This window comes from Periplaneta americana, chromosome 1 (assembly GCF_040183065.1).
Source record: "Periplaneta americana isolate PAMFEO1 chromosome 1, P.americana_PAMFEO1_priV1, whole genome shotgun sequence".
Taxonomy (NCBI): domain Eukaryota; kingdom Metazoa; phylum Arthropoda; class Insecta; order Blattodea; family Blattidae; genus Periplaneta; species Periplaneta americana.
In genome coordinates this window covers 201,563,420-201,581,806 of record NC_091117.1, presented here as the reverse complement: position 1 = coordinate 201,581,806, position 18,387 = coordinate 201,563,420, and the positions used below count along the sequence as shown (strand labels likewise).

Below are 18,387 nucleotides of genomic sequence, written 5' to 3'. Positions count from 1 at the left end.
CAGCGCCCGCAAAGCCGAAAACCCGCACGACGATGTTGTATACGTCGCGTTGTTGACGTAAAGACTGCTTGTGAGTGTTTCGAGACGTCGAGCTTGATCACTCCCGAAGTCCCGAACGTCAAGCAACCTTGAATCGCCAAGTTGTTTATACCTGACTCAACTTTTATCTACTTTGGCAATTATTATATAGTGTATGTATAAACTATGAAGTAGCCTATTTGAAACATCATCTCTACCTTTCAGTGTATAATAATCCGTTCTCCAGTCTTTATTTAATTACTAAGCCCTTATCAAAAGGCTAGGAATTTTCTTTCCATATGTTTGAGATCAAGTGTGCAATTTCAAGTAAATAGATATTAATGTTATGTTTTATGTTTCTTAGAAATGCAAATTTATTTGACAATTATTTTTTTCTATCTATGGGTATATAACCATAGATAATATCATATAATAGAACCAGAACATTTGGATAAGTAAGATACTGTTCTGTTTTGTCTTTTTGTCTAATTTAAACATTTATAATCTTATTTAATTCAATGATATATTTTATTCAAAGTTACGAAATCTTTCCACGCCGACCAAAGAATTGTGAGCGAAACTCGAATAGTACGAGAATGATGAGACGAGACTCGAAAGACAAATGCAACGAACACAGCGAGCGAGAGCGGCAGTTAGTTTTGTTCATCTCTACCACAGTCACGAAGCTTGAGTTGTGAGGGTGCTAGGAACAATAGACTATGCCGGTATTGTTTCGCATTGTCTGTAATGAGGCGATATTAGCGATCCTAGTGGTTAGCAACTATGTATGGATGCATATTTACTACGTATTGAGCTTCGTGACTGTATATACTAGACTGTGTTCTCTACTAGAAATCCTACTATAGTAACTATGCTGTTATTCCGACATGAGTTCATGTGAGTATTCGTAGGTGGGCCGGCGCGAAATTTTCAGCCTAATTTTCTAATTGTATTAGTGGCTTGTACAGCAAATGCTGCTGCAAACTAAGTTCGTTAGACGTTCAAATAAAAATTTTTCAGATTTATTTTCAATGAAGAATACTTGTCTTTTTGATAGTTATTTGCTTCCATAATAATGCAACATACTCCCTCTGAATGGATTTTTTTAGGCCAAATACTTTTTCTTGAACCTATCCAACTTCAGTTTTTGAGTTTCAACGCGAAAACGCAAGTATCAATGTCAGGACGATAGCAGTAGCTATTTCAGGTCATTGTGGATTGTAGGCAAAAGTTAAAAAAATGTCAGGTTTGCTAAGCTTTCGAACAATAGCATTTTCGTATAGCTGATGCATGTAGAACTTTAAATGTAGAGCGTAAAATCATTTTATCCTACTAAGAGATCTTGCTGAAATGGTCTGGAGACTACAAAATTTTCTAGGCCTCTTATTTTATCAGTAAGTAATACCTTTTGATCTTTCCTTAGGAACTGTAATTTTTGCGCTCTCTCGAGCCAATACTGAAGACAATGACACATATCAATATCTACACTACACCGTCATCAAGTATATGAAAAAGACACAACCCCACTGGGTTAATAAGTATAAAAATTATTGATTTTTAATAAAAATATTATTATCTTAAGTTTTGTAGTTATATATAGCAGTCACTCAGTAAATTATAGAAATGAAGATCTAAATTAAGATATTCTCTACATTTACTTACATAACCTCAAAACGTTTCACTTTCATATCATTACTATAGCATCAATATTATGTACAATTAATTAAAAATATACGTATCATGATATTAACTATAATAAGATTTAATTTATAATGTAATAATGTCATCAAACCACCTCAAGTTTCGTATATTTGAATATCCAATACTCAGAAAATTATACACTGCAGAATCAGTTTTTAATAACAAATTGAATTGAGCTCTAAATATGTCGGCAATCCTGCAGGTCATGGCCTTCGTGTAATAGCCTATTGTTTATTGTAGTGTGTGTTTTGTTCTGAAATTCAATCAAGTCGGCCGTGATGGAATAAAATTAGTTCTCAAAACTGACAACAGATGGATTTTGGAAAATTGGAAAATTATGTAAGAAAATTGACATTTCACTGAAAACTACTACTTTTCCGAAAAACTTTGGGTTCCAAGCTTCAAAATGAGGGGCCAATTATTAAAATCCGTTCAGCCGTTTTCCCGTAATTTCCATTACCAGTTCATTATATATATATATATATATATATATATATATATATATATATATATATATATATATAGTTTTTTAATTGCATGTACGTAATTTCATAACGCATAATAGTGTTTTTATTTATTTTAATATATTCTGTTCCTCCCTTCAACCTGCACAGTTATATCATTTCCGCTAGGTACAGAGAATTTCGTCTCCCTAAATTACTGACTCATGCCCGTGTGCACCATTCTCGATCAAAATTTGACCAAAGTTAAGTCGGCACTTGACCGTCTTCAACGCCAATTTGCGGAGTATCAATCTCGATCAAAGTTAAACAAGCGAGTTGATGATGATCAAATTTGATCACGGGTGTGGGACTGATTATCTTGAATTGAACATGGTCAAGTCGAGAAAACCAAAATGGCGGCACGATTTGACGTACTTGATGGAATCGAAGATGAAATGATGTATCTTGAACACGCAAATCACTGCGGAAATAATAGAATTGGTGTTATTGTAGAAAGAGGAGATCCTTTCGAAGATCTGGGAGACAGAAAATTTGAAGAGAGATTTCGACTGAGTAAAGAAACAGTGTGGTGGTTAGTGGACCAAATGAACGATAGGTTAGAGTTCCCTACCAACAGAAATAATCCCGTTTCTCCTATGAACAGAGTTTTGGCAACTTTACGATCGTATGCCACAGGTGCTTTTAATATTGTTATCGGGGACACTGCTAATATACATCGAACAACAGTGCAGCGTATCACCAGTGAAGTGTCCGAAATCATTGCATCGTTCTTTCCACGCTTCATTGTTTTTCCAGCAAGGGCCGATTTACAAAATGTAATGGATGGATTTCATCAAATAGATGGATTTCCGGGTGTGATAGGAACAATAAATTGTACACATATTAGAATTCAATCTCCTGGGGGAGACAACGCAGAACACTTCCGTAACAGGAAAGGTTATTTCTCTTTGAATTGTCAGACAATCAGTGATCACAATCTATTGATAAGGGATATTGTGGCAAGATGGGCAGGATCTGTGCATGATAGCACCATATTTCGTAACTGTGCTCGTAGAGCACAATTTGAAAATGGTGAAATACCGCATGGGTATTTATTAGGAGATGGAGGTTATGCCTGCAAACCATATTTATTAACTCCACTGTTAAATCCACTAACTCCAGCCGAACAGCGATATAATAGAGCACACATCAAAACAAGGAACACTGTAGAAAGGCAGTATGGTATATGGAAAAGAAGGTTTCCAATATTGTCAGTGGGTTTGAGATGTGGTCTGCAGAAAGCCATGACTGTAATAACAGCTACTGCAGTACTGCATAACATTGCCAGAAGCACCAGCAATGAAGAACCGCCTGAAGATCCACAGATGGTGCGACTACTAGAGGAGTTACGAGGTTTAAGAGGCCCTGACATTGATGATGATGAACCTGTTCCCCAAGGAGAGTTGATGCAGCGCAATGATGCTGTGCCTGGGAGAGCATTTCGTCAAGCTATAATTAACCAACATTTTCAATAAGGTAAGTCAGTCAGTAGCATCAGTGTAATAACATTGAACATTAATTTTTGCTTTTAATTATGAACATTAATTTTAACTTTATATTTAGCAATTTCTGAAACACTTATTTTTTAGACAAAGCGCTAGAGTCATTCTGTGTCAGTGCAACTAAAACATGTCACCCACTGATAGCGATTGTTATGATATTTGGTCATGAGTTTTATGTGTACCAGTACAGAAATCTGGCAGAATTTAGATTATTCCGTTGTTGCATGAGTGAGTTACAGCCCGTTGAAGTTCATGTGTTCTCACTCAGTAACTGATATTGATGAGTGCAGAGTGGAACAAATGTAGATATAAAAAGTAAAGAATGAACGCCAGAGCCTTGATTCTTCCTTTATTTTATTCAATATACATTGGAGAATTTCACAATATGGCTTCTTGGTATCAGTATACTGGTAATTTAGTTACCTAAGTGTCAAATTACTTCAAAAATTTAGATATGTATAATATTATAAAGAACAATTTGCTGTATATTCAGAATTGTAGATTTTTTTTAAGTGTGCACCAGTCTTTACTAGGGAAGAAAATTGTTTTTTTAGAAATGAGAGGTTCTCGAGAAAAAAAAATACTTTGATAAAATCTAGAAATTAAGCCACATAAAGCATATGTAAAATTATAATTTTCAAACTCTGCTTTGCATTATATTTCTGAAAAGTTTGGGTAATTCACTTAGGCTATATATGGAATATTGATATAGGCCTACGAGTATTTTAGATAGTGTAAACTTGCTGTTGGCTTATTACTTTTTTTATTGTACAGGTATAATCTTTAATACTATAAGTCTCAAAGGCAATGTTGTTTGGTTGTTAATGCTCTGTGTATTGGAGTTCTTCCATTTGCATTCTTGCTTCCCAGTATTATGACAGATGTGTACTGTTAAATTTGTACAATTCTTGAGGTGTGTCATATCCATTATAGTATTTTCTTCTTTACAAAATAAATAATTAGGAGTATGAAAAATATTTATTTTATATAGATAAGCAGCCAAACAATCATATCACATATATAATTGAAAAAGTGCGACGACAGCTTTCATTCATGGGCAGTCTGGAATTAAATTGTTATTGTTTAATAAAATATTCCATTGCTTATTTATACTCTCATGTAGGCCTACTAATTTTTTGTGTATTTCTTGTTGGATGATTTTCTTAATTATTACTTTGGAAAATTGAAATGATAAACATGAATTTTTAATTTGTTGGATCATTGTGCCTTTTTTAAATTTTTGTTAAGAAATCTGCTATCTCATTAACAAGAATTCCACAGTGTGAAGGAATCCATTGCAAAACTATTTATTGTGAAGAGATAACTTAGTGTTTGATACTTTGGTGAATTTCAGTAATTCTTTTTGTTGCATAGGTGTTTGCATTAATGGCTTGTATAACTGATTTAGAATCGCTAAATATAACAGCTTTATTAAAGAGGTTACTGTGATAGAAAAGTTGTTTTCATGTAGAATTGACTGCTTCAAGTTCTCATCAAAGTGAGTTGAATTTTGACCTAGAAATATATAAAAGCAAAATAATTTATTATATATTCCAGCACCAGTCGTATTATTAAAGTTATTGCTGATTTTAGAACCATCGGTGTAGATGTGTACCCATTCAGTTTCTGGAATCTTGTGTTGATAGTGTTATATTGTAATTTGGATTTTTAATTTATTGACAGGATAAGATGGAAGTTGTAACCTTTCCATACTATATTTGTCTAATGGTAGGCTATATTGGGTTTTTTTTTAGATATTTAACTTTCTGTATGAAACCTTGTTGGATCTCTAAGCTTGTACGAGTATCTGAGAAGGTTCTCCAGTAGTCTACGTTAGGTATTCCTTTCAGTCTTTCATATAAAATAAGGCTGCGTTGATTTCTGTGTGATTGTAATGGAGTGTTATCTGTAAAACCTTGTCATAAAGTCAATGCATATGCTGCCTTTTGTTCAAATACTGATACCTGTCAAGGATCTGTTAATGACAAATAAACAAACAAAAGAAGAGGAGAATTTCTGTTATGGAGAGAAGATATAGCAATATCAAGTCTTGTAACAAAGGCAACATGCTGTGATTACCATAAGAACAAATAATTATCTCTGGAGGTTTTCACTCATACTGAGCAAGTGTAATTTGTTTAAAACACACAAAAAAACATATCTGGTTTGAAAGAGATATAGCCTACCTTGTTAATGCCAGGAAATTACAGAGGAAAGGACATAATGCTGCACTTGGCATAAAGATGTGTCCAAATTGCAGGAAAAATGATACTTACTTACTTACTGGCTTTTAAGGAACCCGGAGCTTCATTGCCGCCCTCACATAAGCCCGCCATTGGTCTCTATCCTGAGCAAAATTAATCCATTCTCTATCATCATATCCCACTTTGAAGGAATCGTATCAAGCTGTTTTTTTACGGTGATGGGTTGTTAGCTCTTCGCCCAACCCCCAAGCTGAGGACCATCCCTCATCGGCTGTCCGCGACTGCTTATTCAATATATATATACATATGCAGGAAAAATGATAAAAAAAATAATAGAAGTTTCTGAGGAAGCAAACAGTCCAGTCCTTTGGATGATCTTGTAGTCAAACTGTTATGGAAATTTTCTTTAAAGAGGGTATAAATGAAAGCCTTGTTAGTTTGGGTGTCTCAAGATCCATGGCATCCCACAACACAGAACGGCATCTGTAGCCAAATATAAAATAGAACTTGCATCAACTTCTCTCAAAGCAAAACTAGGTAAATTTTATATGGGGGGGGGGGGGGGGAGAATCCTTTACCCTGATTCGGCTTCACTACCTGAAGAGGAAACACTTAGAACTGAAATAAAGCAAAAGACAGAAGATTTTGATATACTTTTAGACCTAATAATGCAAAAAATTCAAACTGTAACTAGCAGGGAAAAATTTAGTTACTAACACTAGTTTCTTAAAGTTGGTCAAAAAAGAAAGAGAGTGAAGCAATGAAGAAAACTTGTGAAAGAGAAAGGGAGACTTTATCTTCGAAACATAAAAAGAGGAAAGAAGCTAGCAGACGAAACAGTGAAAATGGTAACTGGCTTTTATAATAATCTGAATTTACCAGAATATTGTCAGGCATCAGAGACAAAGCATTTAAAAAAATGTACATGAACAGAAATGCCTTATACTTTGCAATCTGCAAGAACTATACTCTACTTTTAAAGCAAAACCCTCTTCCACAATAGTTTGTTTTTCTACATTTTGCCAATTTATTAAGACCAAAACACTGTGTCAGCAGGATCACCAGGAACACAATTCCGTGTGTATGTAAAATACACAAAAATATCCAGCTCCTATTGACCAGTACAGAATTAAAAAGCAGCAGTAAAAAAGGAGAAGCGTATCTGAAAATGTTAGTCCTTTTTTTATATTTTTCTAGAAAGGGGGTCCATAGCTTTCAACATATTTTCAAAGGGGCCTCTTTTTCCAAAAAAAGATTAAAAACAACTGTCCTAGTGGAACTGACAATATTTTATCACTTTATTTCAATATCTTTTTTTCAAATTAGAGTGTTGTATTTATAATATATTTACATTATGTGCACAACTAAATGTTATCATTATGATTTTGCTTTAAGCATTTTCTTGTTTATATTTTTTTCCGTTTTTTTTTTTTTCAGTAACCAGGGAAATGTCTGGAATAATGCTTTACTTCCCTATAACTTACTTCACTGATGACAGTCTTTTTAAATTTTATATTACTTGCATACGCTCATCTCGAACAGTAGAGCGTTCGCGTGCTAAGCGAAGGGTCCCGGGATCGATACCCGGCCCCGGAACAATTTTTTCTTGAAATTATTCAAACCTGCTTTACAGGGAGCTACTACCTGAAAGCCAGATTTGCATGATTTGCATAGTATCATATGTTTGAGCATGCCTGATGTTGTAATGTGGCTCAATGTTATATTCTGTCCCTATAACAGAGTGCCCGCATAGTAAGTGTTTGGCAAGTTTGTCAGTTTGAACAAAAAGAGTCACTTTAAATGTAGTGCTGGTACTTTTCTGTTCTCTTTGTAAATAGCTTCCTTACTGTAGCATAAAATACTTCGATCTTCAGTAATTTCATCCCTATTTAATTATGCTATGTTTAATTTGTACTTCAGTAACTAATTCTTTCTTTGGTCTTAACTTCTATAATAAATTGTCCAGTCTTTATTATACAAGTAATGTTTAGTACTTTGATTTTATTGTAATTGTAAATTTAATATTAAATTATATTTTTGATATTGTAGTTGTAATCCCCTGGTAGAGGGAAAGAGAAGGCTACGGCCTTATCTCTCTCTACCAGGTTAAATAAATATTGTATCAATAGGTCTATCCATGATACAAACCGCAAGCAACCTTACTGCTAGGTTACAATAGGTCTGAGTGCACGACACTGTCTGTTTGCATGTACAGAAGTTTCCAGCACCCGCCCATCTTCTGCACTGGGCGATGTGCCCACCATGAGTACGTCTGATCTACAACTTCTGTAGGGAAACACTTAAAGAAATTGAAATTTTTCTTTGTACCATAAAAGACATCATGAACTCGTGTCCAACTGAATAAACGATTTCAGCAAGCTTTTATAATTTCTGGTACTCACAGTCTACATCAATTTGTGCCCTTGTCAATAAATGAAATTGGTGCGAAAAGGTTAGTGCTGATGAACATTACAGCATCAGCTCACAATGGAAGTGCAATAATTACAGTTGGAGTGCAAACTCCAACGTGGCTTGTGTATATGATTCATACTGGTGCAAAAGATTTGCAGAAGCAGTAAATACTGATGAAAGGGATATAACTGTTAAATGTATGCGTCCACATGGCCCAGCATTATCATATTATAGGTCTCAAAGTGATACCTGTGAGGTTGCTTTTGAGCATTACACTGTGTGAAGGCAGTATGCACACAGCAACAGGAAGAACATAACAAGTGACCAAGGAAACAAATGAACCCATTAATTCCAAATGACAGGAATATTAAGGAAATAAAATGTCAACAAACATTTGTGTGAAAATTATATTACTAAACTTGGACCCGGGGTACAATTATAAATGTCTATTTTTGTTTGTATCAGATATGTAGTGGTTCTAAAAGCTATGTTGCTCCACATTTAGACTTTATTATGATGTATCATGTACAACCTTAGACACAAAAAATGATGGGCCGCCATACAAAGTCCCCTTCGGAAGACTTCAATTGATTCAATGAGAGCTTAGGTTAACACATGAAGAAATTTCTTATGCATGACTCCGCTCTTTTTCTTCTTTGTTTTGTTAGTTGCTTTTATTTGTCTGTTTATAGGTGTTATGAAGATATATGTGTTATAAGGAAGATATATTCAAATAATAAATTAAGTGCAAAATAAATATCCTTTCCCTAGTCGTGTAAACCAAGTGCTGTCCAAAATGGACTTAGACAAATTCACACTACAGGAGATCTGTCATTTTTTGTGTCTAAGGCTGTAAGTATATACAGTTAAAATACGCACACACACACACACACACAGATATATATATTTTTTACAAATAGCAGCGCATAAACTGAATAAAGTTATACAAGCTTATGAAATGGCAATTTCTACCATAAAAAACAAAAATGATGACATTCATAGGCCAAGAACCAGTAAGAAGTGAAATAGTTACTAATAATAAAATCACTGAGCAAACAAAGTCATTTAACTATTTAGGATGTTTACTGTCTCATGAGAATGAAAAAAATTACATCTCAAAGTTCCTAAAAATAACAGGACTCATAAATAATATTTTTTAACCTACAAAATTTTCAAGGAGTACCTACTAGAGTAAAATTTATAACAATTTGGCACTTCCAATGTTAATGTATGGTAGTGACATATGGACTCTAGAAACATCTGATAAATCAAGAATTAGAGCGGCTGAAATGAAGTTCATGAGAAAAACTGCGCAGTATAGCTATTTTGTTAGATCACAAGGCTAATAAACAAATTTTAAATTACCAGTAACTGAAAGTTACATCAGTGCTGGATTAAATACAAAAATAACTAGTTTGAACACATCCAATGGATGCCACGACATTGTCTCCCAAGAATAATGAAAAATTTCCAACCTTGGGGAACAAGACATTAGGAACGACCATTGAAACAACTACTGATAACTGATACTGAAACGGATTAACCATTTGGCCCAAATCCATGGAAAGTGTTATAATGTGTGTGTGCGTGTGTGTAAAAGAAAGCAAACAATTATAATTTCATATCAATAGTAATTTCAAAATCTTCAATAACAAACAAACAATTAAATACAAGAATCAAGTACAGTTATTCCATTTTTGCAGCAATTTTTGTTTCTGGAGTACCTTATAAACCGTGTTTGTGACATATATGCAATTTTTATATTTTCATGAAGCTATAACAAAGAAATGGTGCTACAAGTAAAACAAATATTTTGGTTATGTTCACATCTCAGGTAAGCAAACATGTTCACCTAATACGAAGATGATCTGAGATGGTGGGTGACATTTTGAAAGAATATTGGTTGAAATGACACGGAATGACCCAGTTGAAAACTGGAAGAGACAGTGGTAGGCATTTCAATTAACAGAATTTTTTTTTTTCCAGTATTTTAGTTTCTGTCGTAACACTGAAATTTTTAAGTTTTTTATCCTAATTTCTTTTAGATGTTCTTCCTCCATCATTCGTAATTGATTTTCCAGTACATTTATTCTTTTTTTAAAGGTGTCAGCTACAGCATCACATGAAGGTTTTGGTTTTTGAGGCATCCGACGACGATTCCATTGGTACTGCTTGGAGCTGGCTGGGGTCTTGGAGTGTGCCACTTCCTTTTCTTGGAAGATATTAGGCGATACCATATCGACTGGTGTCTGTACATTTACTCTCTGTGTGATGTCCTGTATTACAGTAGCTGATACTGTTGATGCCTGCTCAACTGGTTCCATTTCAGGAGCAGTTGATGTTGATGGTACCTCATACTGTGTAGTTACTACTGACAAACTACCATCATACAAAACGTCACCCTGATAACTAGTATCAGAGTCAAAGGCATTTTGTAAGGGTCTTACAGAATGGCCCATAATTTCTAGTAGTTTAGGGTCAATGTTTGTGGTTTTAATGTTCTTTTTTCCTCCGCCAGTCTTATATGTCTCTACTTTCTCATCTGCAAGGTCTTTGCGTAGACGTCTTTTTAAATTCTCATAGCATACTTTTAGATTTTGTGTAGACCTTTTTGTTACACCTAAAACATAAAGAAACATAAATATGTAAAAACCATGTTAATAATTATGCTGCTATATAGAAAATGTGGGTTAAATGTATTCACAGTCTCTATTAATGTATAATTTTCAACCATAAGTACAATATACTTCAAACTTTGTAGGGGACCCTGCATAATAAGCTTATTTAATTTTAGAAAGAAAGGAACTTGTGTAATTTTATTTTACTCATCACAGCTTCCAATAACTCCACATTATATTACATATTCATTATTTACAACGAGGTCAGTACTGGATTTCGTAACTTTTTTTTTCTGCAAAACCTCGATTTAATTGCTGTTTTACAAAAAGAATGTGAAATTTTTTTTGGAAATATACTCTCACTGTACAGCAAGCCTGGCTTGTCACTTTAGTTTAGGTTTGCTCAGCTTAACTTAGGTTTAGTGTATTTTATTAACAGTTTTGCCAAGTGTCAGGTTTTAAAACTGACCAGCATTTTCTAAAGTTTGTCAGCTTGTCAGTTCATATCTGTTGTCAGCTTTTGTCACAATTGCTGTGCCAATGTCTATTTTGTATTAATCGGTTAATTTAAGTTTTCAATACACATTTTTATAGAAACGACAAAATGAAACTCAGAACTCTCTCTTCCATTGCATGTTGCAAATTAAACTATGTTGGAAAGTGCCCTGAACAAGTGTTTGACAAAAAATATTTTAATAAAGTCAGATGTACCACACTGAAGAGTATAATAAAAATAATTCATAGCAATCTGGCTGTATTTGTTGTGTGTTTTACATTTCAAATGCTGAATAGTTTGTTATTGTATGCATGGTAATGTATTTACTTATTTTATCTTATGAAAATAATAATTAATGGTGTCAGCTTATTTTTGTTGTTTTTAACATGAATTTCAGCTTTTTCAGAATTTTAACTCGGCAACCCTGTATTAATAGAAAAAAAGAGAAAATTGTTAAAAAAAATATTTTTTTTGTGTGTTTTTGTGAAGTAAAAAGTAGTTCAAAATAGTTTAATACTGACCTCACTGTAAATAGGCTATTTACCTATTACATATTATGTTCAATTGATGTAAATTATTTAATTTATCAGATAACTGTCATGTTCATTTGTATTAATGTAGACCGCTGGAATTTTTTAAAATTATAATACTACTTGATTATGATATTGAACACTGATATAAATTGCAATAAATTTATTTTATTCACTTCTGTCTAATCTTCAATTTCATTTAATCACTCCTTACACTACCCAACAGTTTTCACAGGGAGGTCTAATAATATATCGATGGCTAAAAAGTGATATGTCTCTGCAAGTTTGCAGATGAATAATAAAAATATATATATTTTTTTTGTAAAAATAGACTAATATTTTATATATGTTTCTGGGGACTTTACTTGAGGACAAAATATTATTTAGGCTTAACTGTCCAATTTAATAATAAAGTAGTTATTATATGCTGGTAATAATATAGTAAAACTAAATGACCATTTTGTGGAATGCGAGATTATCACTTATTAGCTATAGATTTGCAGTTTCAAACTATTAGGACCTACATGACGTTTTGGACAATAAGGCTATTGACGCTTGAATTAAGAGAAATTACACGGATACCTTCCTTTCCCTCTTACTCCAAAATTCCAACCTTGTGAACACAAAATAAATGGATAAATTTCAGAACAAGGATACTTTCCTTTCCCTCTTACTCCAAAATTCCAATCTCATGCACACAAAATAAATTGGCACTAAAAACTTCCTTTTCGTATGCATGATGATGCGTATTCGACATACACAGATGAATTGCCTTTTTTTTTTAATAATAGTTGTTAGTGAGGTATCCGTATACTGAAATTCTCCCAAATAAATTATTGGCTCTGCAATGTCTCTTCGTAAGCAAGATGATAAGAATTCGACAAATACATACAAATCTGCTCTTTTTAGTAGCCTATTTCAAGATAATTGTCAGTGAGGTATCCGTATACTAAAATTTTCCCAATTATTATCAAAAGTATGAAATAACCACTGTATAAATTATGTGGATGGGATAAACTCCAGAACATGGATTGCACCCTTTCCCTCTTAGTTCAAAATTCCAACCTTGTGCACACAAAATAAATTATTGGCACTGAAAAGTGCCTTTTCGTAAATATAATGATGCGCATTCGACAAACGCAGACAAATCTGTTCTTTTTAGTATTTTAAGACATAATTTGGTACGTGCAATCCATGTTCTAAAATGTTCCCGAATTATGTAAACACGTATAACTCACCTGGAACAGAGTTGAATTGTGAGGTTAAATCCAACCAGGTAGCCTGCTTTTCTCTTAGAGAACTTCCGTCAGTACTTTTATTTTCTAATATAGATGCCGAATTGCCGACGAGTTCTAAAAGAATTCCCACTTCGAACTGTGAGAAGTTCGGTGCTCTTTTCTTTTTTTCTTCCATGAAACTTGTTTTGAAACCTGTGACGATGTTTGAAACAGTCCGACAAGGCGACAAACAAAAACGAAGCGATAATTGACAGAGTGCGTTCGTTCGCTGTTTTATACGCGGTTACCTAGCGCTCAGATGATTCTTCTCAAGCGAGCGTACCGTCAGCTGACGGTAATGAGTTGATCGAGGGAAAATGTCGGTGCACCGCATCTGTAACTTGATCATTGTCAAGAATTGACCATGTTTCCGTGATTGCTGATAAACGGGCTAGATGATCGAGAATGGTGCACACGGCCATCAGTATTGATCAACAAGAAGGAAAAGATTAGAATGGGCCAGAGATGAAATGAACGCAACAAAATTGAGACTTTGCATTGGAACGGGGAATGTAAATACCCAAACCTTGAAGGGAAGAAGAGAAGAAGAATAGGCAGTAGCATAATTGAGATCGCGTGTAATGTTCTGGACACGCGATCTTTATTATCATAGAATACAATTTCTAAAAGAGTATCGAAGGTATTCGTGCCTGCTACACAGAAGAAAACTGCACCTGTCAGATGCCATCTATAGTTTACACGCATCACTGAAATGGTAAGCAAGGTTAAAATACAAATGAAGGGCTTTTTGAAAAAAAATAAAAATAAAATAACCATAGTCCAAAAACATAAATTTTCAGGAGAAACAAAAAACTATGTGGCATGGGTGTTGTTGATACTTCAAGTATCAAATTCATCATGCCCTTTCTTAAGGTGTTGTAGAAACTTGGGAAAACTGAAGCAGGTACATCTATCAAGTATGAATACCGAAGATGATGTTGCAATGGACAGCGGAGAGAAGGAGAAACACAAGGGAATCAAGGGAACAATGGATGGACAGCGGAGAGAAGGAGAAACACAAGGGAATCAAGGGAACAATGGATGGACAGCGGAGAGAAGGAGAAACACAAGGGAACAATGGATGGACAGCGGAGAGAAGGAGAAACACAAGGGAATCAAGGGAACAATGGATGGACAGCGGAGAGAAGGAGAAACACAAGGGAATCAAGGGAACAATGGATGGACAGCGGAGAGAAGGAGAAACACAAGGGAATCAAGGGAACAATGTATGGACAGCGGAGAGAAGGAGAAACACAAGGGAATCAAGGGAACAATGGATGGACAGCGGAGAGAAGGAGAAACACAAGGGAATCAAGGGAACAATGGATGGACAGCGGAGAGAAGGAGAAACACAAGGGAATCAAGGGAACAATGGATGGACAGCGGAGAGAAGGAGAAACACAAGGGAATCAAGGGGACAATGGATGGACAGCGGAGAGAAGGAGAAACACAAGGGAATCAAGGGAACAATGGATGGACAGCGGAGAGAAGGAGAAACACAAGGGAATCAAGGGGACAATGGATGGACAGCGGAGAGAAGGAGAAACACAAGGGAATCAAGGGAACAATGGATGGGCAGCGGAGAGAAGGAGAAACACAAGGGAATCAAGGGAACAATGGATGGACAGCGGAGAGAAGGAGAAACACAAGGGAATCAAGGGAACAATGGATGGACAGCGGAGAGAAGGAGAAACACAAGGGAATCAAGGGGACAATGGATGGACAGCGGAGAGAAGGAGAAACACAAGGGAATCAAGGGAACAATGGATGGGCAGCGGAGAGAAGGAGAAACACAAGGGAATCAAGGGAACAATGGATGGACAGCGGAGAGAAGGAGAAACACAAGGGAATCAAGGGAACAATGGATGGACAGCGGAGAGAAGGAGAAACACAAGGGAATCAAGGGAACAATGGATGGACAGCGGAGAGAAGGAGAAACACAAGGGAATCAAGGGAACAATGGATGGACAGCGGAGAGAAGTAGAAACACAAGGGAATCAAGGGAACAATGGATGGACAGCGGAGAGGAGAAACACAAGGGAATCAAGGGAACAATGGATGGACAGCGGAGAGAAGGAGAAACACAAGGGAATCAAGGGGACAATGGATGGACAGCGGAGAGAAGGAGAAACACAAGGGAATCAAGGGAACAATGGATGGACAGCGGAGAGAAGGAGAAACACAAGGGAATCAAGGGAACAATGGATGGACAGCGGAGAGAAGGAGAAACACAAGGGAATCAAGGGAACAATGGATGGACAGCGGAGAGAAGGAGAAACACAAGGGAATCAAGGGAACAATGGATGGACAGCGGAGAGAAGGAGAAACACAAGGGAATCAAGGGGACAATGGATGGACAGCGGAGAGAAGGAGAAACACAAGGGAATCAAGGGGACAATGGATGGACAGCGGAGAGAAGGAGAAACACAAGGGAATCAAGGGAACAATGGATGGACAGCGGAGAGAAGGAGAAACACAAGGGAATCAAGGGGACAATGGATGGACAGCGGAGAGAAGGAGAAACACAAGGGAATCAAGGGGACAATGGATGGACAGCGGAGAGAAGGAGAAACACAAGGGAATCAAGGGAACAATGGATGGACAGCGGAGAGAAGGAGAAACACAAGGGAATCAAGGGAACAATGGATGGACAGCGGAGAGAAGGAGAAACACAAGGGAATCAAGGGAACAATGGATGGACAGCGGAGAGAAGGAGAAACACAAGGGAATCAAGGGAACAATGGATGTAGGTATGACATCATCTATATTAATAATAAATCTGTAGCCGAAATTTTTCTGGTAATTTTCGATTTTCCAAAAATAATTGGTGTTAACATGTATAATTAACCATCCTGACAACGGAAATCGCTTTTTTGAAATTTTTGTTTGTATGTCTGTCTGTCTGTCTCGATGTTTGTTACCTTTTCACGCGATAATGGCTGAACCGATTTATATTAAAATTGGAATATAAATTAAGTTCGTTGTAACTTAGATTTTAGGCTATATGGCAATCAAAATACTTTATTTAAAAGGGGGTTATAAGGGGGCCTGAATTAAATAAATCGAAATATCTCGCTTATTATTAATTTTCATGAAAACTGTTACATAACAAAATTTTCTTTAAACATGATTTATGATTTCCGATAAGTTTTATTCTATACAAAATTTTGATAAGACTGATATTTAATGAGATAAATAACAACGCCATCTAAGGCGCTGTATTGAAATAAAAACAAATGACTTCGTCTATAAGGGGCCTTGGACAACAACAATCGAAAGCTATTAAACATAGCCTACAGAGAATGTTTCTGTGTTTGTATGAAGTAATATCGAAAGCTAATTAATTGTTTAATTGTTATTTCACCTTTGGAAAGTGTAGTTTCTCTAGATGGACATAATTCTACAATGTTATTACAGTAACTTCTGAGTGAAATGAGACTTTAAAATAACAATACAATACATTTTCACCGCCGCCTCAGATTATAGCGTTGTTGTTCCTGCAGTAACTCCTATGTGCAAAATATAAAATTTTTGAGTAGGAAGAAAAAACACATTTATTCAATCCATGGCAAAGGGACATAGGAGATCGAAAATTCTTACATTTTCGAAAGAAAGAAATATAATTACATATCACTGTTTATGCTGTATCACTATTTAAGTTATTTGAAGGGTTCAGAACCATGGTGGGCCAAGCGTCATTTACTGAAGACGTAGAAAACAAGGGTTAAAATTGAGTTATTACCATAATTCAATGGAAACATAGCAAGTAATATAAAGTTTACACAATAAAACTAAATGCTATGTCAATCTTCATTAAACTATGGTTACATGTAATAACAATTAAGAAACATGTTAAAGGAATGGTCATTGCACCAAATGAGTGTCTCTGGACCAAAATGACCGCATTGAAATTATTTAAATACAATTTAAATTAAGTAACATATTAAACGATTTATCCTTCTATCAAACACGAATGTTCCCTGGATCAAATGTCCTATTTTAATTATGTAATTACTTTATATTTATTTCTAATGTGTGCAGCGGAGCGCACGAGTACGGCTAGTAAGGAATATGACTAGATGAGATCTTATTAAAGGAGATGCTGAGAATAGAAATTTGTGAAGGAGGAAAATTTCTTTGAGTAAAAGTCCGAGTGGTTATGTCGCATCTCAGGTTCTTTCACCTCTGAAAAGCCTTGTGACTGGACTGTTTTAGCTATTTCCTGAAAACATTTGCTATTCAGAATAGTAATTATTCTCAATACTGTATTACACGACTGTTTAAAATAATGTACTGTAAAAAAGGGCCCCGTTAAGTAACTGTCACGTGATGAGTCTGCGACTAGGGCTGGGGACGGAGCGGTTCGGTTCGGAGCAGTTACTGTGACGTCATTACTCGGTTGAACCGAGTACAGTACAGAGTACAAATTTGTGGCGGCAGATTTAAAATTTAGATAGATTGAGTCGATTTTAGAACGTACTTTGAAAGTGAAACCAAGTGTGTTTTAAAAGCGTTGTAGTAAAGCGCTTTCGCTTTGCCGATTGACGAGAAAAAAGTGCTTCTCTTCATTGCAAAATGGCGGTTGCAGATTTTATTTGCGTGATTACAACTATTTGCGGAGTTATTTTGTATGAAAGGCCTATTTAACTTTCAGTGTTGTTATATATGACAGAAGAAATAAAATTGATAAAACAATTAATAATACTAACAGGTAATAAATTAACATGTGAGGCAAACGTTAAACGCTGCTAAGTTAAAAAAAGAAGATGGAAGGAAACGGGCTCAATGAAGCGCTGCCTAAAACACTTAAAAATAACACACAGAATTATTTACTATTACGGAAAGTGGATAAAATAATCAATAAAACGTGGAATCTTATACTGAAGAACATAATGTTTATTTATTTTATAACATTACTAGCCTTCAATACAACCATGTTCTCTTTGTGAAGAGTAATGTTATTGATAAATTAAAGTAATTAGGTAATATAATTCGTAGAAATAAATACAAATAAAATGATGACTGATGAGGTAACACAAATCCAATAAACACAAATAGAAGAAAAATATAATGCACTTCTTTTTTTAACATATTTTAATATTAATCAAACACTATAATATGATGAT

General features: G+C 35.1%; 1 protein-coding gene across 1 annotated transcript; it reads left to right on the top strand.

The window, feature by feature from the left end:
* Positions 1-2,388: 2,388 nt before the first annotated feature.
* LOC138706396 (putative nuclease HARBI1) lies at positions 2,389-12,159 on the top strand. Its single transcript, XM_069835641.1, has 2 exons — positions 2,389-3,698; positions 10,444-12,159. The coding sequence occupies exon 1, from the start codon at positions 2,576-2,578 to the stop codon at positions 3,695-3,697; it is 1,122 nt and encodes a 373-aa protein (XP_069691742.1). The 5' UTR covers positions 2,389-2,575; the 3' UTR covers position 3,698; positions 10,444-12,159.
* The last annotated feature ends 6,228 nt before the right edge of the window (positions 12,160-18,387 follow it).